Source organism: Melanostigma gelatinosum (assembly GCF_949748355.1).
Source record: "Melanostigma gelatinosum genome assembly, chromosome: 23".
NCBI lineage: Eukaryota > Metazoa > Chordata > Actinopteri > Perciformes > Zoarcidae > Melanostigma > Melanostigma gelatinosum.
This window is the reverse complement of record NC_136656.1, coordinates 8834414-8858848: the sequence shown is the minus strand read 5'-3', so window position 1 is coordinate 8858848 and position 24435 is coordinate 8834414. Positions and strand designations below refer to the sequence as shown.

Below are 24435 nucleotides of genomic sequence, written 5' to 3'. Positions count from 1 at the left end.
CTGGAAACTCGGCAAGGCATTTCCCTTTAAATTTAGCCAGTGTCTTGACTTAACCCATACACCGAATATTATTGTTTTAATTAATAAACACAGTGCTTATCAGTCTTGCTCAACGATTGTATTCCCAAATGTATGCTTTCGATAAGTTATACCCGACTCTATTGATTTTGTTTCCTACTGATAAACTATGCTTGTTATAGCTCATCCTCTGGGCAGTGGCTCCAGCCGTAGTGAACTCTGTCTGCCATTTTATGTCTCCCTTGTCTTCTCTATTTTTTTTTTTTTTTTTTACTGCTCCTGCTAATGCACATTCTCCGTCGACCTTTGCACTTGCAGTTTAGTTTGACTGGCACTTTGCTGCCGACGGATCGAGCGCGGTAAATCAAATGACAGGCCGGCCGCGCAAAAGCAATCCAGGTCCAGCTCTCTGCTGCGACATGTGGTCCACAGGGGGCTGTCAGATAGCCATGTCCGAGCTAATATGGTTCAGACGTGGAGAGAAGCAGGTCAATGTTATCAGCTGCAGCACACTGCCCTGAGCATAGTGGTACTGTCCATTTTGCAGACAATGCCATTGACTTTTTCCTTTTACACTAGAACGAATCTGGAATGAATTGGGACGTTGATAAACATCTCTTGGTCTTGCTGTAAAAAGAAGACTGGCATGTCTTTTGACAGTGAATGGCATTCACTCAGGCATGGCTCGCATTTCTTCAGAGACGCCATGAGCTTTCACTGTAATTGACACAACACACAGCACAAGACGAAGCATTTAAAGCTACGATTTTAACGTGCTTTTCTTAATGAATGCATGCACACACACTTGGCAGAGTGAGCCAGAGTTATCCAGAGTCCACAAAGTCCTCAATTACCCCATGACACTCCATGGTTGATTGCACATACCGCTAAGCTGAGGGTTGCCCCGGTTCACAGCTTATAATTGCCTTCCCCATCATCGCTTCAGTAAATATGACAGGCTCATTTTAACATGCCGTGGATAACACAAGCCAAACACGACTGGCACTTTGCACGTCTGAGCAAATCACTCCAGGTGTAGCCTAATTGTATCAATCACGTCTGCCCTAAGCTGATCTATAAGCAGCGGGACGATCGTATCTTCGCCTCTTTTCCATCTCCACCGATTGGCGCCGCTTTTGATTGATTCACAGTTACCTTGAAGCCGGGTCCCTTCTTATGGTCCCGTACTTTCACAGTGGCTCGCTGTGAGCGTATGTGAAAGAAGATGGGTTGACGTCATCGGGTCGTGTCCTCTGTGTCCACTCTGCCCGGACCAAAGTGATAAGATCCTACCCTAGCGAATGCTGAGAATGGAAACTAAGTGACGAGACAGGTGGCAGCGACGAGTGAGCGCAATCTGTAATCTTTCCCAAGATCAATGTCTGTCAGTGCAGAGAGGCAGATGGACAAAAAGGGCTACAGGTTTGTCTCCCAGACTTTAGGCTGTTCATTACACCGATAAGGACTGCAGAGATGGTGACATGCCAGACTTCAGTGCAGCTTGACATTTCAGACTTGGATCACCGAGAGATGCCGCCCGTCACAGGTTCCGGAGGATGGACGAGTTCTGTGTGAAACCCTGAGATGGGAACATGCTGGCATGTGGCGATTTGAGCAGCGCAAGCTGTCATCGAGCGATTTTGTATGTTGAACGTCATGTTGTTGTCTGACAAATATTTCGCCACAGAGTCATCTGATCAGAACAACATTGTGTCATCAAGTGCCCTCGTTTCCTCAAATCTTTGTTTCACGTCACAGCAGTGTCAACACTCTACAGCTTCTATTTTGTTAAATACAAGTTCATTTTTGCAATTTCAGTCTTTCAAAACAAAATAGCCTTTCTATGTCCATGACATTTTAGGCTGTCACACCTGCCATGCTGTAACCGTGTCAGAGTGGTGATTGCGCAGAGTCGTTGTGACGTTAATGTGGGAAGATGTGGTAATATTTACCTGTCAGCAGTGTTGATAGAATCATGGCTACTCTAATAGTTGGATGGATGCTCCGTGGCACAAAAGCCCCACCTCCACCCTCATTGCTTCAGTAATTTATTGGGCGGGTGTCGTATCGCCGTGCTGCAGAAAGGTTATGATCGGTAAATCATTCCAACATGTTTTATTGACCATCAGTCCACCGGGGACTGTTTGCAGAGCCGAGCCGTGGCGGAGTAAGGCCAGAGGCAGTGCATCCCTCTGGCTCTGTGGAACTTGGCTGCATTAAGGAAGCTGTACATGTGGCTTGAATGGCGATGTGATATGGCTGCACTGATGTACTGCCAGCGGCCACATGTTGGCAGCCCTGCTGTAAACTGGATGTTTCAACCCAGCCCAGGAGTCAATGAAGCATCCAACATTTAGGTCAGCTAACACTACACTGCACATGGCATCTGGGTAATGCTTTGAACCAAACCTGCAGTTGTTATTATACCAGAATATTTTAATTTAGGTTTTATTCTGTTTCGAATTTTGGCCCTCCGGTGCTTTTTGAGATGTACTCCACAGAGTGCAGATTTAATATGATCCTCACCAAATTCAAAATGAGTAATTATGTGTACTCTTGCTGCTATCACAAGTTTAGTTTGTCCTGCCTTAAGTGATTTATTTAGCCAATTAGTGGCAGTGGAATCGAGCTCTAAGCACAACACATGTCGTCATATTTAAAGTTTATAGGGTAAACATGTCAGCAAACAAAAAATTTCTACACATTTCAGCAGACACGGAGCAACAGGAGCTTTCAGTTTGGTCTCTGGAGAAAACTCAAACTGTCCATGCAGGCTTGTTGTCAGTGTGTATTTTTCACTTTCTGTGGATGAGCCTCGCATAGCAATGACTCTTCACGTGGCCCGGGGCCATCCAGATCAAGTGGAATGTGTCCGCTGAATATCATTTTTCTTTTCCAAACGCCATCATGCTAAATTATTCATGATTTTTTTTAATTTCTAAAGCAGGATTACGTCCCTCATTTTCCATTCTGTGTTGTTGGGGGAAAAAGCAACAGTGAATGGATGAATGTAAATGACTGCGTGTGAGGTCTTTCCATCTCTTATTGACCATTTATCAGAGAGCAATTGAGTAAAGTGGTGAGTCACAGTTTGTGTTCTGGAAAATAACAATAATACACCAACGTGATGATTGTAATTCGGGTGGCTTTGTGCATTTACATCAATGATGAACGGCTGACTTGACTCTCGATGGAATAAAAGCACAAAAAACAAACGCAGCTCGGGACGTTTGTTTGGCTCAAAATGCATTTTAGTTGTGAAAAACTGTTCAATATTGCAAATTGATTTTAAAATTGTTGAGCTTTAAATGAATGGATTCAATTATTATTATTATTAGGGTTGTGAGGAAATAATTCCTGGGTGGTGGATGACAATGACGATGACTACACAAGGGCAGTAGATGGTGGTGTCTTCACTCATTTGCTACAAACATTGTAGCGCACACACACACACACACACACACACACACACACACACACTCAGGCTTTGTTTGTCCTCTTCAACACTCCACTATCTCAGTGGAATCAAACTCCTTACATTTATTGAAGTGGTTTAGATCAACACAATTTTTCCCCTTCCTTTCTATACGCACTTACATTCAGGAATTCTCCTTTACGGTGCTATGACACTGTGTATTCTGTAACTGTTTTATGTGTGGATTATGTGCATTGGAGTTTTCTCACAGCTTCAAGCCTTTAAAAAACTTTTACAAACCCGTATGAGTACGATTTCCAAAACCCTCTTTTCAATAAGTTTTAAGCGTGAGAGATTTATGTTGTCTTTTCGAAGTAGATTATAATGACTGCCGTATAAGAAAGCTGTTGTTTTGGCTGTCCGTCCAGCTTGAGTGGAATAATTTCCCTTTTCTTTCCTCGTCATCGTCGTCTTCAATCCCTCAGATAGCCTGGAAATAGTGCCATTTTTATGATTTCGTGATATGACCAGAGGTAAAAGTGTCTGACCACAGTCTGGTACCACTGACGCTCAAGTGTTCCACGAAGATAGAATGGCCGGTAGAAATGGTCAACGACCTGCCGTAGTGGCAGGCGAGGACGAAACTTCATTCCTAGTATGTTTGAAGTTGATTCGAACAATTGGGCTGTAGCTCGTGAGGGGTTGTGCGTCTTCCACTGTAGCACCACACCTCCCCTCTGCCTCGATCTCATCTCCCCTCCCTCCTCGCTCCCTCTCATCTCCCCTCCCTCCTCGCTCCCTCTCATCTCCCCTCCCTTTACTTTGCAGGGAGAGCAGTCAGTGTGAGAGAGAGCCACAAACTGTCAGAGAAGAGCAGAATTTTCTCTGCTTGCTTTTCCACCGCTTCCACATGTCTCCTCATTTGTGAGGAGAGGAAAGAAAAAGAAGGAAGGATTTAGATGGTTTAATGACGTCAGGCTCCGCACAAACCTGAGACCAGTATTTCTTGCTCTCAACCGCATCCCATTTTAGCTCAACCCAGACTGGATTTAGGGAGCACGCGAGCAGTCGGCGGGTGCCAGGAGGCTCCCGGCCCCTGCGTGTGGGCTGGTGTAGTCCTGGAGTGGGTGCAGGGGAACTGGAGCGCAGGGCCGGCTGGCAGCGCTCGTCCTGGCGCTGTTCCGGAGGGCGAAGAGGCCGGCTCGGGCTCCGGGTCCGGGGGCGTGGAGTGGGCTGAGGGTGGAGCAATGCTGAGCGCGATCTGGGAGACAGAGGGGCTGCAGACGGTGGGCATCGTGGCGCTGGTGTTCGCCTCGGTCAAGCTGCTGCACCTCCTGGGGCTCATCAGCTTCTCAGAGGGTAAGACACTGATGGAGATTGAGGCAGAGGAGGACAGAAACGAGGAGAGAGACGACACAGAACTGGAGAAATCATGAAAAAAAAGAAGTAGCTGACTGATAGAATGTGTCGTGAAAATTGCAAATGCATTTTCAATCAGTCATTTCCCTTGACGCATGAAATGGAAACTTGTACTTCAAGTGTGTTTCAAAGGAGTTGTAGCAAGCAAAGAGGAACTCATCTTTGGCTGCTAGAACCCTTCTGAACACCCTTTCTGTTTCCATTTGAAAACTTCACAAGTTGATGGAGTTCACCATACCAAAGCAGGAGTCAGGGACTCAGGAAAAACAAACAAATGGACTGTGTTATCTCACTAACTGAAGCTGTGAAAACAGAAAGAGGTTGTGATGTGACTGGAGGGAGGAGGTTATCGAGCAGGAACGACGCGTCGGTACAGAAATCCGAGAAGCTACACAGACAAGTTGTGCTTGCATTTGAAAACTGTCAAATGCTGATTCAAATTCTCTCATTGAAGAAGCTGAAACCAGCAAATCATTGGCATCTATGAAATGACAGACAATAGTGAACTGTCACGCTCACGCTCCGCGAAACAGTTTACATGCTTCACTAAACACCCGTCCTCCACCCCCCCTCGCTCTGCATTGACAGATGAAGCCGACTTGATATTGATTATTTTCCGTGGTGAGATAATGGAGGCGTCAAACCACTGATGCCTGATTGTGTGATCTGTATTCCACACAGGTGTCTCAGGGTTTAATTACTGCCAGAATATCTGCTATCTGAGCCTGCGGTACGTGAGGAGCAGACTATGCAGGTATTGATGTTATTGCTGATGTCATGTTCAGGAGAGGAAGGAGGGAAAGGGATATCAATTATATATATATCTAAAATATATATAATATATATTTTAGATGAATATGTTGATAACTTTGTCGAATCCTCAATCTGTAAATATCCCGATTTCAATTTCCCAGACCCGGAGTTATCGTTCCAAAAAAAAAAAAAGCATCAAAACCTCTCATTGAAGAAGCTGAAACCAGCAAATCATTGGCATCTATGAAATGACAGACAATAGTGAAACCTACATCACAATGTCACAGTGCTCAAGGTGAAGAAGAAGAAAACCCAACGGTCACAAGAATTACCTTTTCTTTCCATTTTTGTCACACCAATCCCCTTTTGCAGCTGTCACCTTGTGCAAGAACTACAACCGTTTGTTTTTCACCTATTTATTTTCATAAAACCTCTCGGGAAATGTTTCACTGAGCGTGCATGCTCCGCTTAACATTCATAGTCAGACACGTTCGCAGCTGGGAGCTGCCCAGTACGGTCACATCCCTGCACTGCCGGCCACCTGAACCAACTCAACCGAGGCATCTGGGGGAGAGGTATTGCTTTAAAAGCCCTCCTGTGTGCTAAATGCAGAGGGGTTAACGCGTTGAACCACTAAATGTGTTTGAGGAAATGAAGTTAAACCAAACCTTGTATATTATAGGGCTTGAAAATGTAACCAAAAGTCAACGTCTCAAGAAATTGTCACATTTACTTTGACAATAACAATATTATAATATAGTAATAGCCTTTTTTTCCATCTGTTTGTTCTAATTAATTACAGCATGACCAATAGAAGTTTATGGACTTCTGCTCCAGGTTGTGAGCTGATTGGCTGGTTGAACGTCTGCTTTGATGGTGGTACTTTTAGCTATTTTTGGTTTGATGACATGGGATTCTTGGATTGGGAAATATGACGATGTACACCATAACAAGATATATCATACCATTGTATGGTGTTGTAAAGACTGCAGAGGTTTTTGCAGCAAAGTGATGACGTACTTAGATTTTTCAGGTCATTAGTTTGCTCAGTTAACCCAAAAAAAAACCATTCCTCTTATTTGTATCACGTGATTGGCAAGAACGTTTACAATGTCACCGGGTATATTGATATTGTGATATTATAAACACTGGAATGTGGAAAAGTTGCTCTTCTGTTTGAAGCAAGTGGCGAAACTTTGGGTTTTCTTTGGCTCAGAATGAATTTTGAACATCACGCAAGCTCGCTTCATTTTTAGGATACAGAATTATGAGTGACCTTTCAGCTGTTGTTTGGTGGCATTCAATTGCGATCCAGCAATTCTGACATGCCCGCCGTTGACGATCACGTCATGCACGTATGAACAGCAGGAGAAACGCAGTTATCTTTTAGACTCCAAGGCAGTCACAGTGGTTTTCATTTCCTGGAAAGGTATTAATGGTGTTTTGAAGTAGGCTGCCAGCCAACAGATTGAAAGGCAGTAAAATATTGACTGGAAGTGTACACACTACTTCATTTTGTTAAGTGCAGTAGTGTGTCCACTTCCAGCACTAAGTTTTATGGGTGTGGGTAAAAACTGCATCTTTATAGGATTGTTTTCTGTGTTGAGTCACACATCCATTATCAAAGTTGAGTGAGTAGAAGTTGAAGTTATTTTTTTCAAACAATGGCATTTAAATCCGTCCAGCTGATTTAATTTAATTGGCAAAATCCATTGGGGAAATAAATTGCATTATCACTCGAGAATTCAGGTAGGATTTAAAAGATTAAACGACGGAAACGATGACTCAATTACAGGTTGAGAAGTGTGAGATGTATTACAAGCAGCTCCCCTGCTAAATGTAATTGTTTCTACGTGTTCTAGTTGAAGGACGACAACCAACTGGCCCAATTACCCTTTTGGCTATTGTCCATGCTGCCTATTGAGAGCGGTGACATGATTGACTTAACCTTTGAGCGTCCTAAGTTATAGGTCTCTCTGGTGTCTTCAGAGGGAAGAAGGGCACGGCGGAGATTATTGCAAGTGAGAGGACTCGCTGCCTGTCAATTTGAGTCAGGACAACAAGTATGACTCATGCAATCAATCTTCACCAAAACTTCAATGGTAATACATTGTGATAGGAGGAGGATGACAGATGCCGAAGTCAAGGATCTGGTAGCTAATTGCTGTGCTTAAAAGGCATCCCGTGCAGGGGAGCTGGAGATAAAACTGTCTTCTTAAAGGTGAATTTAATTAAATGACATGTGTGCTATAGCAGTGCAAGGATGTACAATGTCTGTAAAGCACTATCTTGCGATATCCTCGGTTGTTACTGAACGCCATTGTGATTTGAACCACAACACCATGCAGATTGTGAGTGTTTATTCAAGGAGATTGTTCCGTAGTTTGAGCTTCAGTGTTGTTCTGAAAACAAGAATCACTTTTTCGGAAAACCTTGAAGTATCCCGAGTGCTTTGGAGCTGCACATGTGGTGTTTATTTGTCAAACAAGGTTGCACAATTCAGCATGTTCACTTTAATTCGCCAACAAAGTTGCCACATGAATCCGCCAACAATATTAAGCCAAGGAAATAGATTCTCATGTATAATGCAGTAGTTCCTTGCCCGCAATAGAGCTAATTGTGTATTTTTCAGCTGGATTAAATATTCCAGGCTTTAGAGCCCCTTCTCATTTTCACAGATGAGGAAAAAACATTTTTGTTTCTTTTGTGAAGTCTGCATCCTGCCTTCCTTGTTCATGTTGATGCGCTTTGTTTCTGACTGGAACAGGACAGTTCATTTATTCCTTCTCCTGATTGAGGATAACATGTCTGATGACGACTACAGTGAGACCAGGCTATTTACACCACTGTACTTTCATCAGATGGGTACACTAGTGTTAAAATAATTGGACTGACTTGGACCTATAGTGGACCTATCTCATTACCAGTGAACTCTCTATTATATACTGACACCGTTAACCTGTTAAACCCACGGAGCAAAGTTATTTTTAGTGTTTTGCGTCTGACTACACAAAATAATGATTCCAGAAAACACTGGCTAGCACCTTTTGTGTTACAGTAGTGAGTGAAAGCCTTGTTATAATATAAGTAATATAAACGAAGCAAGTACCCTCCAAGCCAATTTAGTTTCAGTTGTTCCACAGTCTCAAATACAGATACTATATTGCTGAGCGACAGTAAATAGAGTAAAATACATTTTAATTCAAGCATTTTGGGATATCAGGCTGCATATGTGAAATATCAACGATGAATATCGTGCCAGAAAAAAACCCATTGATGAACTTGTGTGAGTTTCCTGTCAGCAGCTGGGATACGGATGACTCACTTCCACATGAGTGACAAAGACGCCCCCCTCTTCTACAGTGTCTCTAATCCTGTGTCCCACCTTATAATCTTTAAAAATGATTGTAGTAGAAAGGGCAGAGGACCTTTTCTTCCAATGCCAGACATTGAACATTGAAACACTTCCGAGTGACAAATGCTGGCAATTAGAAGCACAGGCTGCTCGCTCTCCCCCAGATTCCAATAAAGGCCTCGGCCCTCTGATGGTGTCACTATGGCCAGCGTGAGAACATGATCTCCCTCATTACAAAACGCCGGCCTCCAGTCCCCAGTGCTCCAGTCAGTCACACGCACTTCAGAACAGCAAATGACAGCATTTTATTTGACGTCCACACTGACATTTTACATCCTCCGATTTTCTGATTGAAACTGATTAAATCTACTGTAAGTGCGTGAGCCGACACGCACTGCAGCAAATTGCACCAATGGCAGAAAGCGATGGTGAGTGCGTTCGTTTTGCAATCGTAGAGCTGCTGTAGATTGTGCTACATTGCCGTCTGTCTTGCAATAGCGAACCTGAAGGGAATAATCGAGGCTTCAGTCCATTTGGCTGAAAACACAGAGTTTTTTTTTATTCTTCAGGATCATTGGACAGACCGTTGGCCTTTGTATTCTCATCAATGTTCCCAATCGGCTTTTGGTTGAAGACAGACGATGCGGTTACTCTGCCTTCCTCTTCCTCTTCTTCCATAAGTCGATTTCACAGCCATTTTTCCTGCCTGCCATAAGAAACTGGAAGCTGTTTTATTAAATAACAGCAAAGACATATCGCTCTCCCCGACTCCAATCTTTGGGCTTATTTGTATTTGGGCCCACCAAATGGAAACAAATGGCAGATCTGGATCCACCTCCCTCATCTTCCATGTGATTCATCTGATATGAAATGAGCTTTTATCATTACTGTTTGAGTTACTTTCCTTTCATTGACTTTGCTCTGCAGATCTAACATTTGCAAAAGGCAGTGTTGTAATCAGCTGATGTCCACTGTTGGCAGCTCTGGTATTCTGGATGTCGGCCATAATTTGTTTTGGAGCATCAGAAAATATTTGGTTTTACAAAGGGGAAATCATTCCACCCCAGGAAAGACAGTGAGTCATTGCAAAGGAGTTAAACGTGTAATCTTCTGTCCTATGTACAATATGTACAGTGAAAATGTGTATATCCAAATTTTCCCATTCCAGTGAAGCGGAGTAAAAACATCCGTCTGAGCTGTGGAAAGTATTACATTTATAGTAAACTCCCTTTCAATCTAATGTGGCTCGGCTCCAAATCTCAACATGTTGTATGGATGCACTACACCAAATTTCCTTATGTCTTGAATTCAAGAGGCAAATGGATCATCCGTAAGATTTGTGACTGAGGCATTTCCTGAGCACTGAATCAAAATAGACAATATTTCCAATTTAGTATTCTGTTGGGAGGTGACTAACGCCTGTAGCGTTGGTGCAACTTTGGGCATCGGGTCAGATTGATATCACACTGGCCTCAGACTTTCTTCCTTTTGATTTATTTCGAGGGAAAGCCAGCGTGGATCAAATCCAAGGCTGGCCCGGCTGCCAGACGCCGCTCATCTGCTGTCCTCGTTTCTGTCTCGCTGGGTGTAATTTCAGCTGATTGCGAGCTGAAAAGTGTCACATTTGTCCCTGTTTCACTCAAAGACAACATGCAGCCTTGGGACTTAAACACGGAATGAGGTGTTGGAGTGAAACTGCTGCCCGACACACTGACCCAATAAATATTTGGCTTAAAAATAATCTAGCTACTCCCAGGATTTTACTCGATATGACCATTTTTGGTTCTGATGTTGATGAAACACGATTTATCTTTCGTTTGAAACACCTACAAATGATGGATTCTTAAGGGAAATTATCAATTTCAGTCTGCAGTTGCATTGAACTGCCTCCAGATGTACAAGAGACGGGTTAAGGCGTAAAGAGACGAAGACACCACTGACTGCAATGCCTGGTGTGAGGACAGTCAGCGTTCAATGTTAAATAAATCAACACAGCGAACAACATCAAGGGGAGTTGTTTCAATACTCCCATTTGAGATTCAGCTCCCTGCAACAATGAACGACGTCTGAACTTGAAACCAGTTAGAACGATAACCAAAGAGTCACATTAAGATGGCGAAAGACGGTATGACAGCACTGGTGTCCACTGCCAGATACAATCACTCACATAAGGGACTTGAAATGTCCCAGAAATTGACTTCTGATTATACCATGCCTAAAGCAATGATAAAATCAGAGTGAAGCCCAAGAATTTAAATTCCAATTTCAATTCTCCTGATAAATTAAATTCCGGTTATATCAGTTTAAAGCCTGACAGTAACATGTCTAACTAATGCTGCTTTGGTCTGCAATACTCCACACCTGTTTTGTGACTGTTTTACATATTTTGCCCTTAAATGGACAGCGGTAGACACAGCGCAGCCTTGTGATCAACTGGATACCCTGAGATTGTTGGTTGATTGTTCTGTGTTGTGTTGCCAGGACTTGGAGCAGGCTATATTAGGAGTGAGCTCAGGTTGAGATAAGATCAGTGTTGAGTTCGGTCCAGGTGTGACGTTTGTCAGGATGGTGTGTCATCAACAGTGGTAGCTTATTGATTCGAAGCCTCATGGTTTAAGTGAAGAAGTCTGATTAATATCAGTTGCAGTCAATCAGCCAACAGTGATTTGCAGCCTTTGTGGAAACCTTAGAAATTAGAAAAAGCAATGATGCACAACATTTACTGTAATAACAGTGTTTTGATTTGCATGTTGTGGTTTATTTACATCACATGGTTGTGACAGAAGAGTTGTGGAACTAACCTGATAAACAGTGCTATTGTAAAATGGTACTGCTTCTATATTTTACATGTCATGCCTTTGTTTGTGGAAAAATCTGTGTGATCAGCCGAAAAATCAAACCTACAAACCTGCCACTTTTATCGGTAAAACTTTTGCCCGTGTTCCTGAAAATACACGCTTATTAAGTGGCTGCTGAACATGCAGCTTCTAAAATTCACATGGCCTGTGTGGAAACTGGCCTTTCCAGTCAACACAGTAAGTGAAACTAAGAGAAAGTCCCTGAGACTCATTCAATTAGACTAATTCAGCCATCAGATGTGTCTCAGAGCCACTGTGCAGGCGTGGTGAAAGATCTTCAGACCACTGCTGACGCCGCACAGGCTCACGTGCTGTTGCCTGGTACGCTACAGTATCATTTAAACTGTCAGAAGATAAGTTGTGCTCCCTGGGAGTCATGGCCTACTTTCGGGGAGCCCCGCCTTTCTTGGCGCCGCGGCGCTAAAGGGACAGCGAGGAGCTGGTGCTAAATTGTAGAAGTTAAGACCTTGTCTCAGACACACACACACAGAAACACGCAGGAGCTCTTGAGAAATGACTACGGCGCTAGTATCACACACACACAGATGCAGCTGCACTATTTTGGTCATCACGCCGAGGGGAAAAGGCTTCTCACAACTAAGCAAAAGGGGAAATACAACTCTGATGAACGCTATCAATGTCTGGAATTTAGAATTATCTTGCCCAATTTCACACAGATTAAAGCTCCAGTTCCCTCATCACAGATCCATTTAATATGTTTAATTTTAATCTCACACCGCGTAAGGGGCTTTTGCCCTTACTTTGTTAAATTCCTCCGTCCTATGTGGACCTCCAGGCTATCGTTTGCCTCTGCGTAGCACTTACTGCAGATACACCCTCATGCCAAAACAAAGAAGCAGCAAGCTCAGCACCACCGCTCATCAAACCGCGTGCTTCAGCACAAGGCCCGAGATTTATCGATGTCGAGCAGCATTTCGCGGTCAACTGAACACGTTTTAGTTTGCACGTGATATCGATTCGTCAAATGTTTGTTGGCCACTTATTTTCGGTTCATGGATCCGGTTGATGAAGGGAGGTTTGTACCCTCGAGCTCGACTTTACCTTTGAGATGAATGACTCTTGATTGACAAATCTTGAACGAGCGTGCTAGTTGAACTATGACTCATCTGTCCAGACTCATTTCGGTGGCTTACATTTTCCAGGGTTTAAGTATTGTTGCGACTTTGATGAAGACGATACTGCGCATTAGTCCATATCATGGCTTTTAGTCTTCAGAGCCAGTTACACTCTACACCCGTGGTCATTTAATTTTTGAGGCATTCTTCTTTGTTTATAACCCTTGAAAGGCATTCGATCTCATTATCTTGTATTGCTGCGGGCTAAAATGGCAAAGGCAGCTTTGTTACTCAGTGGTGGCTATGAATTGCATCTCTGATGAGTTGCACAGCAGCAGGCACCGAACAAGCTGCTGAGGTCAGGTTTTTTCTTTCAAGGAAGGCAAAAGTATGGCATGGCTTTGTGTGCGCATGTGATGACTGAATCGGTTCAATGTTTAGCCTCCGCAGAATCATTATTTACTGCTTGATATACTTGATTCCTCAGGACAACAACACCCATTTCTGTTGTTTTTTTGTAACAGCGAAAAGGTAATCTTTAACCTTTTGCGGGTAAGGGCAACAGAGCACAGCACGCGCCGCTCTCTCTCCATTATCGCACGCGTACTCGAGCGTCGGAGCCATTTTGTCAATAAACTAAAAGGGCAAACATTAATCAGAGAGCCTTCACTGCATGCTCTTTTCCTGCCTGATTAAGCGCTGTGTCACTCACACTCTTGCTTTATTCCACTTTAGAGAGAGTTGTTTATCGCCCTCGTGTTCGTTCAGCTTCTCACCAACGATCATGCTTTCACATCTATTAGCGATAGCGCAGATCGTTTGCCCCATTAGTCATAATGTTTGCACTTCATCCCATAACTCAGTCATTGTGCCTGTCCTAAAGAATATACTGAAGCCCACCACGATGCGCTTGAGCTCTAAGTTAGAAAAAGATGTCTGAGTTGTACAGTAATGTTTCCAAATAGAGCAAGCTTGCCGTCAAGACCAACATCTGTCTAGTTCGACCTCAGTGAAGGCACTCGGACGTCTCCTCCTCTCGCAGGAAGGACGTTGTGTGCCAGGCAGGTAACGAGAACAGATGGGAGCTTCACTTGGTCTCTTTACCCTCTAAATCACACAGTTATTGCGTCACTATAAAGGGCAATGTGAACTGTTTTGCCAGAATCAACAATGTCTTTTATGAGAACTTTGTTGTGCACCGTGATGTTAGTTATTGTGTACGTTGTGCCAGATCTGAGCCAAGAGCTCTTTAGCCATCTGCTCAGTAGCCGTGCCGTCTTTAACTCTGCACAGAAAAGGCTCGGACCGTGTGGTATTTCCATTTCTATTTCACAACCTTTCTCTCAGGGTTCCTTGGCTGCTTGGTGAAAACGATGTGTGCAAAGATTTAGAAATCTTGCTTCAGGTCACGTTTTGGTCAATCGACCCCAATCTCAGCCATTTTAGCTGAGCATTTCCTAACGGCTCGTTGTCATTTAACTGATCATTAAAGTAGATATCACCATTGTGTATATGCATCTGTTCAAGATGATAGAACAGCATAAGTAACAACACAAAAAAAAAAGAAGTAATTATTCGACACGTTAGACTTCGAGGCTACCATGAGGTTGGACTTGATACATCTTAACTGTTGGATGGATTGCCGTGAAATGTTGTGTAGACACTCAGACTTTGGTAATCCCTTCATTTTTATTCCCATCAACGTCACCTGTACTTGCTAAATAGCAAATGTCAGCATGCTAACATGCTAAATTAAGATGGTAAACATTGTACCTGCTGAACGTGTAAGCATTGTCATTGTGAGCATGTTAGCATGCTGACCTAAGCCGTAGACTGATACAGCAACCTTTTGTCAGGTGTCGTTCTTTTCTCTTGCCCAGTCGTTTGACATGAAGCTATTCTTCTACTCAAAGCCAATTTTCCACTGGACTGCCATGCTGTTGCCAGACCAGGTTACAGAGTTCTCATGTCATTTTCAGTGGCGTAATTATTACCACTAAGTTCTTTCATCGCAGTCTCACCCGCCATCTTGACGTTAGGTTGACTGGCTCTACCTCTGCTAGCACTCTTACCTGTGATCGAAATGAATTATGTGTTGTTGTGATTGACAAATGGTTCTCGAAAGCCCGCCCTAATGCCCGCCGCTGCCATTAAACCTGGCACTAAATGTTCTGAATAGGAAGGGGAAATGGGCTTTTAGGCTGTGAACTTATTACATAATGACTTTCATACTTAGAGTGGTGCTGCATGGAACAGAAGAGGTTGTGTATTGTGTTCATCAATTCAAACCTTGGATGCACCACTTTATTTTACTCATCATGTAGCCAGCTGCTTAGGGGGACAGGCGAGAACAATTTGACAAGGAAGCATGCTTGGCGATGTGTGAGATGTAATTTTACACCCAGACTCGAGGTCACAGGCTCCGTATCATATTCAGAGACTTCCTTTCACACCGATGACCTACATCGTTCTACGAGACTTGTTAATAAGGAATGTAACCCAGTGAACTAGTTGCTCGCGACTTGAAGTGATGCCATATTTCGGCGGCTTTGAACTTGTGCTGCTGCTTCACATGTAGATAGATACGGTGAAACAAGAGGGAACTCCTCTTGAGTTCAATATGTCGTTGTCCTGAGGATCCACCTATGAGGCAGCCCTATGTCCATGTGTACTTTAACAGACCCTCGCTTGTTGCATGTCCAGTTTCCTCGAAATGAGCTGAGGCTGTAAGTTGCCTGGGTAACCGTAAAAACCTAATTCTGTATTTCCCAGGTTACCCTCAGATTGTCCACAAGCGCGGGGTGAGGGCTCGACTCATGAGGCTATTTCCATGCTCCACAGCCAAAAAGCCATCCTCCGATAATCAAAGCAAGTGGCTCCTCCATCAGAGGGTTCATCAAGAGGCTCACTGCCACAAGGACTTTGTTCTGAGGCCTCGGTAACACTAATTATCTCTGCTACCGAATCTGGCGTAGAGAAGAAAAATGGGTACTTCGAGTTTTGTTTTGTTTTGTGAAGTAACATTTGCAAATAAAAGGACCTCGCACAACAAGGATAACATGGACTCATGGAATGGATGTTCTTTGTTGTCAAGAAGGTGAAATAGAATTTGTGAGCATTTCATGCCACAATGTGACATTTTGGATGTAGAAAATGCAAATATCTAGGTTGATTTGCTTAGCTTGAGCTGATATTTGCAAGTGTAACAGGGATATCTCAAATTCCAGACTCAAACATGCTCATTTGCCAAGACGAACCAGCATTTGTTCACATCTGACCTTCTTCCTCCTCCTCCTCTCCAGACAGCGTTGAAGATGAGCTTGAACTGTCTACAGTTCGCCATCGCCCCGAGGGACTGGAGCAGCTTGAAGCTCAGACACGTTTCTCCCGCAAAGAACTTCAGATCCTTTACCGTGGCTTCAAAAATGTGAGTGACGTGGCCACCACGAACCCTCGGCACCATACATAATGTACAGCTCAGTGGGCTTTGTTCTCTCTTGGACACCTCTCCTTGACATGAAAAAAACTGGCTTTCCTTTGATTTCATTTGGTTTATTCTTTTTCATAACCTTCGGAGTGTTGAGTTCTAGACAGCCCTTTCTTCTTGTTCTCAAAACTATTCAATGTCCACTCTGCTTGTGTAGCAATACATTACAATCAAGCCTCTGATGAATGCTATTTTTGCTGAATCATCTCTGGTATCATGTCCAGTTGAGCTTACCACGGAAAATTTCATTTTCTGTACATTGTTCACTGTGCCAAGGATAATTAGTTCACACCTCCAACGCATGGTGTGAGATTACTAATGAGCAATCAGGTCAAAGTCCTCCCGAGCAGCCCATATCACTTCATTGTCACCTCTGGTGTGAGGCGTAATGAGATGACCCGGAATTAACTCAACCCAAATTGTCTGGCTTTGAAAGCGAGGAGGAGAGCGAGAGTCCTGTGATGGAGGAATTCCCACGGGGCTTCAGTTTTCTGTTGAGCCGGCACTGTGCTCCAGCCAAGTCCTTGCAAAGCCTGCCCATTAGTCCACTTCCACTTGAGGATGAGTTAAGAGGTTGGAAGTGTACTAATGAGTCCTTTAATTTGTGCTGCACACTCTGCCTGACTTCCTATAACACTGAGGGAAAGAATCTTGCACAATGTTTATAGACACCCTCCCAGGTTTTTTTATTTTAAGTTTAGCCGTAGGGCCTACTAGTGGCATCGTTTTGGGGATGTCAGTCGGCTGGTTGGTCAGTCAGTTGGTCCACTTCATTCCATTGGATGGATTGCAATGCAATTTTGTGCAGACTTGCATGGTGCCCACGGGATGAATCCTATTGACTTTGGTCAACCCTTAGCTTTCTATCTGGCACCATCAGCAGGTCAAAGTTGAACTTATCTGGTGAAAAATCTTTCCTCTATGGCCATCGTCAGGTTGACATTTGTGTAAAATGTTTCAACAACTATTGAATGGATTCATGTTCCCATCACAATTAATTGTTTATAACTTCAGTGATCCCTTAGATTCTTCATCTAGCCTTCATCAGGTCAAGATTTCAGTTTGTCCAATACTCTCTAATTGGCAAAATATCTGCAAATCCTATGACAGTAAACTGTGGTGCTTAAGTAAAGAGCTGCTGTCGACTCTTAGACTTGTTACATCACAGATTACAGTAACATTCGGCTTTTTTTACTTTTATTAAGAGTTACTCATCACTGCTGTATAATTAGACAGATGTTGATACATGTGTCCCTTTGTCCTTGTTGTCCAGGGTTTCAAAGCAAACCAAATGCCCGTGGGTGGCAAAACGAGGTTATTTGTCCTGACAACACTTTTAGCATAATTCAGCAATGTGTCCAGTAGGGACTAAAACAAGACGTCCGGCACTGTGGTCTTGCTCTTAAGGAGAAATTTTAGCAAAGGTCACCTTTTATAAAGGTATGAGAGAATCCATTGTTTCACAAATCCCTTGACCCCAGATTTCAGAAAATAACACAGTATTGTCCTCACGTCTGGCTCGGTCTGCTGAGGCTTTCACAGTCCACAGTCCAGTGCACTGCCTTGGGCATTAGATTAAGATCTCACCGTTTCTATTCTATCCGTGATGATGCCTCTGTTCACAGCTTTATTTCATTGCATATGCTAATTGCCGCAACTTTTCACGAGTCTCGGAATTTCATGCCTGGCCGGGTTTTGCATTTCACAGATTGTATTTGTTGTTTTATCATCACGGATGAGCTCATTTTACAAGCATATCAAATGAATACAAATACATTTTCTGAACTCTCACTCCGTCTAATGAGATTGTCAATTAATAATGTATATAATGGAGCAACATGCAAGGGCAAGGGAAAAATGACACCCTCATTTGTTATCATTCTACATAACGTACGACTTAAATTCATCCGATAGCTCTTTGCCCACAATTTCAGTTTGAGTTTAGAGGTAAACAAATACACAGATATGAAAAACCCAATAAGATATAGAACCTTGGTGAATTCCATTCACAGTTTCAGAAGATGCTTAATTTAATTCCATAATTAGTAGATGTAAAATATCCAAATGTAAATGAACAAGTCATTTATTCTTCTGTCAGTGCTTCACTGATGCAGAGAAAAATGTGTTAAAAGGAAAACCGTTTTCCAAAAAGCTCAATATTATTGACTCATGTGAATGAGGCCCTGACTTTTAGCTGTGCTGGCGGGACCTTAAGGCAGTTCAGGCGTTGAGTGAGTGTGACTATTTCACTGAACTTTAAATTGAATTGCAGGGGCACGGTGTTGTACGTGATGATAACTAGATAACGCGCTGGCTTTATTCTCAATCGAAAAACTTGCCTCCCTCCCCGAGGCTGAAAAGAGACGATGGAATGTGATCAGATGAATTCTGCCGTCGGTGTAAGACACAGTTCAACAATCGCAATTTTACTGACAGTTTGTGAGGATGACTGAGCCAGGTTAGAGGAAGAATAAGCTGACTTGGAACACAGCCATTTGTACATTAGTGCCCCACTTAAACAGTGTGTTATTAGTGTTGGCAGCTGCAATTACCATCTGTGTTGAAACACACACACACACACACACACACACACACAGAGAGGCACGCACAGGCAAGCAACGTGAAATTACGTGTTTGAAAAATCTCCCCTCCCCACTATAAATCCTTAATTACTTGACATCTTCTTGCACTCCCTCAACAAATGGTTGACTGTTGACAACCCATTCACTGAAGTGTTGTGGATCATGAAAAGATCAATACCCCTCTCACATCGGTCCGTTTAATTAGAAGGTTAGCCTAGCTTAGCATTAAGCCAAGCCAAAAATTTATGATTTTTCGTAATTGAGTTACGAGAGTTTGTCAAGGAAATATTTCACCCCTAATTTGCTGCAAATTATCTGATCAAAAAAGCAAAAAGTTGACCAATACACTTAAAATTTGTTTGCACTTGCACTTTTTTTTGCTCAATAATATCATCCAAAAAGGGCAAAATCAAGTATCTTAGCTTGAATAGTTTTTTCAATTCATACCACAATCAGCCAATATAATTCCAATGCTACTCAGTCCATTCACCATGGAAAGGTTGTACCCATGCTGCATCATATGCTAGTTTAACATGAACAGCATCACACATTCCAATATGGAGACAGACTTGTGCTCGTTCTGTGTCTCTAACTTACCCCAAATTCTTGACCTCACCTCACCCGGCAAGATATGTAACTGGCTCTGTGAGACAACGGAAGAAGAGTGTCGGGGAATCATTCAGACAACCTCGCAGCATCGTCTTGAAACACAAGGAGCGAGACAACAGTGTTTCTTCTTTATATTTTCATCCCCACTCGTCTGTTTCCTTACGCGGCTGATCAAACATGGTCACAGGAAGAGCAAAGCTAGTGTGCGCTGTGTTGCTCACATTAAGAAAATAGTTTGTCTCAAACGTTCCCATCATCCCAGTGAAATAGCACATAACTGTCTCTAGGAAACTCTCTTGACTCTTTAAATTCAGACATTTAATTCTCATAAAGATATAGAAAATGAACGTATGAAAGTATATGTCTTTATTTTCTGGCTGTTTCATTTCTGTTGAATTATATCAGAGAGGTTTTCGTATCCATCCTACATACAGTATGTTCCTTATCTAACAACCTCCACTATATATGTGGTTTATTATCTTGTATCGAAAACCCAGACGCGCATGTGCCTTCCCGTTTGGAAATTGTCTCTGTAGGTGGAGCATTTCCTCTGTTCCAAAGATTCAATATCCTGCAGCAGTGTGCAGCCTCACACCAAGCAGAAATTTAACCGGCAAAACTATCTGCCGTTATCACCACGCTGCCCTGAGCAATGTCATCCACTCAGTCTTTGGTTAGCCCCCTTTTCATTTAAAGGAGATAAAAGCATCCTTCTTGGAGGCGTTATGTAAGAGTATTCAGGCTTTTTCGACAACCACAGGTGGGTGACACGGAATGACTGCGGACAAGATAAAGATTGAGGCTTGGATGGTTTGCAGTGTGAATACCACCACATTGAACAAGAGCCTTTACCTGTTACAGAATGTCTGAGAAAACGAAGGTGAGGAAGAAAATAGAATGCTGTATCCTTGAAAGGATACAATATTGCTCTTCTGAATGCATATTTCCACCATAGACGGATACATATAATGATCCAGAGATAAACGAGCAGCTCATTTATTCATTTGAAGTTAAAGAGCAACTCAACATTAATTCGGAAAGACAGTGTTACACTGCCCTCTCTGGTTCAACAGACGTGCATTTTTCAACCAAACAGTGATGTCACAGTGTACTTGACACACCCTGGAGTACACTTCTGCATCACAAATTTAAAAGGACCCAAATAAGTCTAACCACCATAGGTCAGCAAAAACCAGATTTGCAGCTACTGTTAAGTTGCTCTTTAAACATTATATTTTGTCATCAAATTGAATATACTTTAAAAAAAATACTGAGGTAACGTTTGGCCACATTAGAAGGCTGGTTTACATTTAGCCTCTTACATATTTTATTTGAAATTTTCTTTAAAAAAAATTTTACATTCAAAAAATCTAGAATCAATTATTGCTTATTTTACAAATGTAATCACTGGACGCAAGATGTCTCCTTCTACAGTGAGAATTGACTTTTCAGCGAAGTATGTGCACCGGAGGTGCCGAGTGTCAGTCCCACTTGTGTAAGTTGTATATTGGACCATGATTGGCACGTCTTAACTCAGATTTAAAGCAAGGACTTTAATATAAGAGGGAGTCTTTAACATGGATGCTGAATGGCCTTTGCAATTCCATTTTGTCTTTCAGGAATGCCCCAGCGGAATCGTCAACGAAGAAACCTTTAAAGAGATCTACGCACAGTTCTTCCCGCAAGGAGGTTTGTGTCATGTGAGCCGACTGCTTTGTTTTTTTGCAGCTTGTGTTGCTGCTTCTTATCGCACAAATTGCCTTTCACTCATGTTTAGAACAATTGCACCAATTCCAGAGTCCTTTAACCTCCATCCAAGAAAATGTGTGCGAGAGGGAGAGAGTAGTTTGTATTTAATATGCAGGCTGGAGTTGCTCACTGTTTGCTCTCGTCATGATGCAAAGATTCTACCCGAGGTACAAGAGAGAAAACATGAGGAGGCTTTGATATATCTGTTGAGAGAGAGAGGAAAGGCAGACCAGTAAATAGACTGGCTCACCAAAGAGGAGTCACAATGACGCAAGTCTTAGCTCTCAGCATGTTGTTTTCCTCTTTCATCATGAGGGAACATACATTCTGATTCTTTGAAGTTGTCCATAAAAGCTACGAAACTTTCCTTTGAACCGTTGTTCTGTTCTGCAGGAGGTGTTTCTGCTGTTGTCGATTGAGCGGCAGATTGTTTTTTTTTTTCATTTCTTCTCTCCGTAGATGCTTCAACGTACGCGCATTTCTTGTTCAATGCATTTGACACGGATCACAATGGCTCTGTGAGTTTTGAGGTAAGCAAAGTACTGTCATAATTATATTCCTAAACTAAAGAAGTATTGTCTTGTCCGTCACCGAAGTCTCCTACAAAACTGCATCAAACTGTTTTTAAAGTTTCGACACTGCGAAACCCCAAAGGCTTTGCTGTGGGGCATCATGTAATCCGCAACCCCAATAATTCTAAATGAATTCATACATGACATCATATCCTTGCAGAAATGTTGATGCGTGAAATTGGCGGAAATACTACGTGTAATGTGCATGGTGAATATTTGTTCATGTCATGTTGTTGTTTACCTCATAGGTTTTCAAACATGTCTTGTTTACAACAAGATACTTTTTGAATCTGTGTATTGATTCCGTGAATCTTTTTCTCACTGCAGGATTTTGTCATGGGCCTCTCCATCCTCCTGCGTGGCACCATCCAGGAGAAACTCAACTGGGCTTTCAACCTGTATGACATCAATAAAGATGGATACATCACCAAAGAGGTGTGTCCCCTTCAAACTGCATCAGCAGTGAAATACCCAAACATCCACCTCTCTTGTGTGAAGTAGAGTTTTTGTTGAAGGGTCAGTTCACATCAGGATGATAACATGCCTACATGTTGTTTAACAGGTGTAATGTGCACTATGTTCATCACCATCTAGCGTCTACGTTTAGCTTGTTAGCACGCTAACATTAGATGATAAGCTCTAAAGACAAAGTACAGGCTGGTGGAATGGACATTAGTTTTTAACTGATGATGGCCTCAAATTGAATTGAACTCTATCCAATAATAGCTCTGGAGAATCAAAACCACAAACGTGTGAGAAGAAATGTTCGGAATTCATCAAAGTCATCAGTATTCATCCTCTTGGGTTGTAAATGTATGATATTTCATGGCAATTCATCAAATAGCAGTTGAGATATTTATTTTATCAGCCTGGACCGAGGGTTGAGGACTGATTTCCAGCCAATACAATCCCGAGAGCCACGTGTGCTGTTCAAATCTTTAAACAGCACAATATCCAGTCACATTGATTGCATTGGAGTAACTGCAGAAATCTCTCCAGCAACCAAAATGATCTGCGTTGCTGCCGATTTAGGGGTAAATGTGGAATTCATTTTTCTCGTAATTTGGGTGGATTGACCCTTTTCTGTTTTTTTCAGGAAATGCTGGACATCATGAAGGCCATCTACGACATGATGGGAAAATGCACATACCCTGCCCTCAAAGAAGAGGCGCCGCGTCAGCATGTGGAAGTATTCTTTCAGGCAAGTGTGTATCGCTGGCAGCCCTCCCTGCACCCTCAGTGTCAGTCCCAGTAAAGAGAGGCTGTTTTTCACCTCTGCTTCTCTCCGTCTCCAACAGAAGATGGACAAGAATAAAGACGGAGTGGTGACCATCGACGAGTTCATCGACTGCTGCCAAAACGTAAGCTGGGTATCCCGACGCGTCTCTTTCACTGCTTGTTGGCGCACTTGCTTTTTCTCATTACGTTGTCTCTCCTGCGCAGGATGAAAACATCATGCGATCCATGCACCTCTTTGAAAACGTCCTTTAACTTTTGGCCGAGTGCGGAGGCTTTTGGAAGAGAACTCGGCCCAACTTTGACTCCTAACTGTGTACAGTGTTGCTATGCAGACTTTTGATCATGTGTATAATATTGTTCATTACTGTGGGCCACAAGTAGGAGTCGGCAATACGGTGCGAACCCTCTGGAATGAGTTGCCTTTTGAACATTTTTAGTAAATAAATCGTTGAACTGTATTATATGACAATGAATAGAAAGGAGGGGGGGGGGGGGGGGGGAGTGTTTTCGGGTTTAACTTTCAAAATGAAAGCATCTGAACGTCAAGGTTGATTTCCACCATTTGTCTCTGGAGTGTCTTTCTATTTGCTGAACAGCGAGTGCTGCAGAGTGCATTAGCCTCCGACGTTACAAACACTCGGGGGAGATTTGTGATGAAGAGCTTTAAACAGGACGTCTCTCACTCTGCTGCAGCCTTGACTTGTTTTATTTACTGCCAAGTGAAATCACTGTGACTTTATACAGCATAAAGAATAAGAGCAAAAGTATACACGGCCACTTCACACCCCTCTCTCATTTTACATGCCCGACTGGCTCTCGATTCCAGAGTGTTCTTACCCCAACTTAGTTCCACATTTGACCATTTTCAATTGTATTTACATTGATAAAGCATTAGAACTCTATGAGAAACTTCACAACTTTGTTCATGTTTACTTGCCAACTAGAACGAGACAACGCAAGGATTGTATTGATGTCAAAATTGGACCATAAAATCGATGGTTGGTCGACAGAAGCACACGGGTAGCGATAGTTACCACCAGTATAACATTAGACGATCTTTTGTCATAAGATAAATGCTGCTTTCATTTGAGCCTATGTATGTATATTCTCTGTAAAGCAAACCATCTATGAATTTGTTTTTGTTTTTGAAAACACTGTTCAGGAGGTTACCCTAAGAGCAGTGTTTGAGGTTATTTATATGGTATTATGGCCATTGTACAAAAGATTGCTTGTACAGTATGAAATGAAAGTTTGCTCTCGGGTGAGTTTCAGGTCTTTAGATTTGTTCATATAATTCATTGTT

General features: G+C 42.7%; 1 protein-coding gene across 3 annotated transcripts in view; it reads left to right on the top strand.

Moving 5' to 3' along the window:
- The window catches only part of kcnip4a (potassium voltage-gated channel interacting protein 4a), a gene marked incomplete at its 5' end in the record, with an annotated part of 133261 nt that extends 109709 nt beyond the window's left edge, over positions 1-23552 (top strand). Inside the window, 8 exons of one of the 3 annotated variants that reach the window (XM_079295204.1) lie at positions 15667-15766; positions 16201-16321; positions 21192-21261; positions 21781-21851; positions 22221-22328; positions 22990-23094; positions 23192-23254; positions 23337-23552. In XM_079295204.1, coding sequence (XP_079151330.1) covers positions 15667-15766; positions 16201-16321; positions 21192-21261; positions 21781-21851; positions 22221-22328; positions 22990-23094; positions 23192-23254; positions 23337-23384 — 686 coding nt within the window. In that variant the 3' untranslated portion in view covers positions 23385-23552. Of the gene's footprint in view, positions 1-4665; positions 4793-15666; positions 15767-16196; positions 16322-21191; positions 21262-21780; positions 21852-22220; positions 22329-22989; positions 23095-23191; positions 23255-23336 lie in introns of those variants that run through there. The other 2 variants (XM_079295206.1, XM_079295205.1) reach the window with 2 other exon arrangements.
- Positions 23553-24435: the final 883 nt, after the last annotated feature.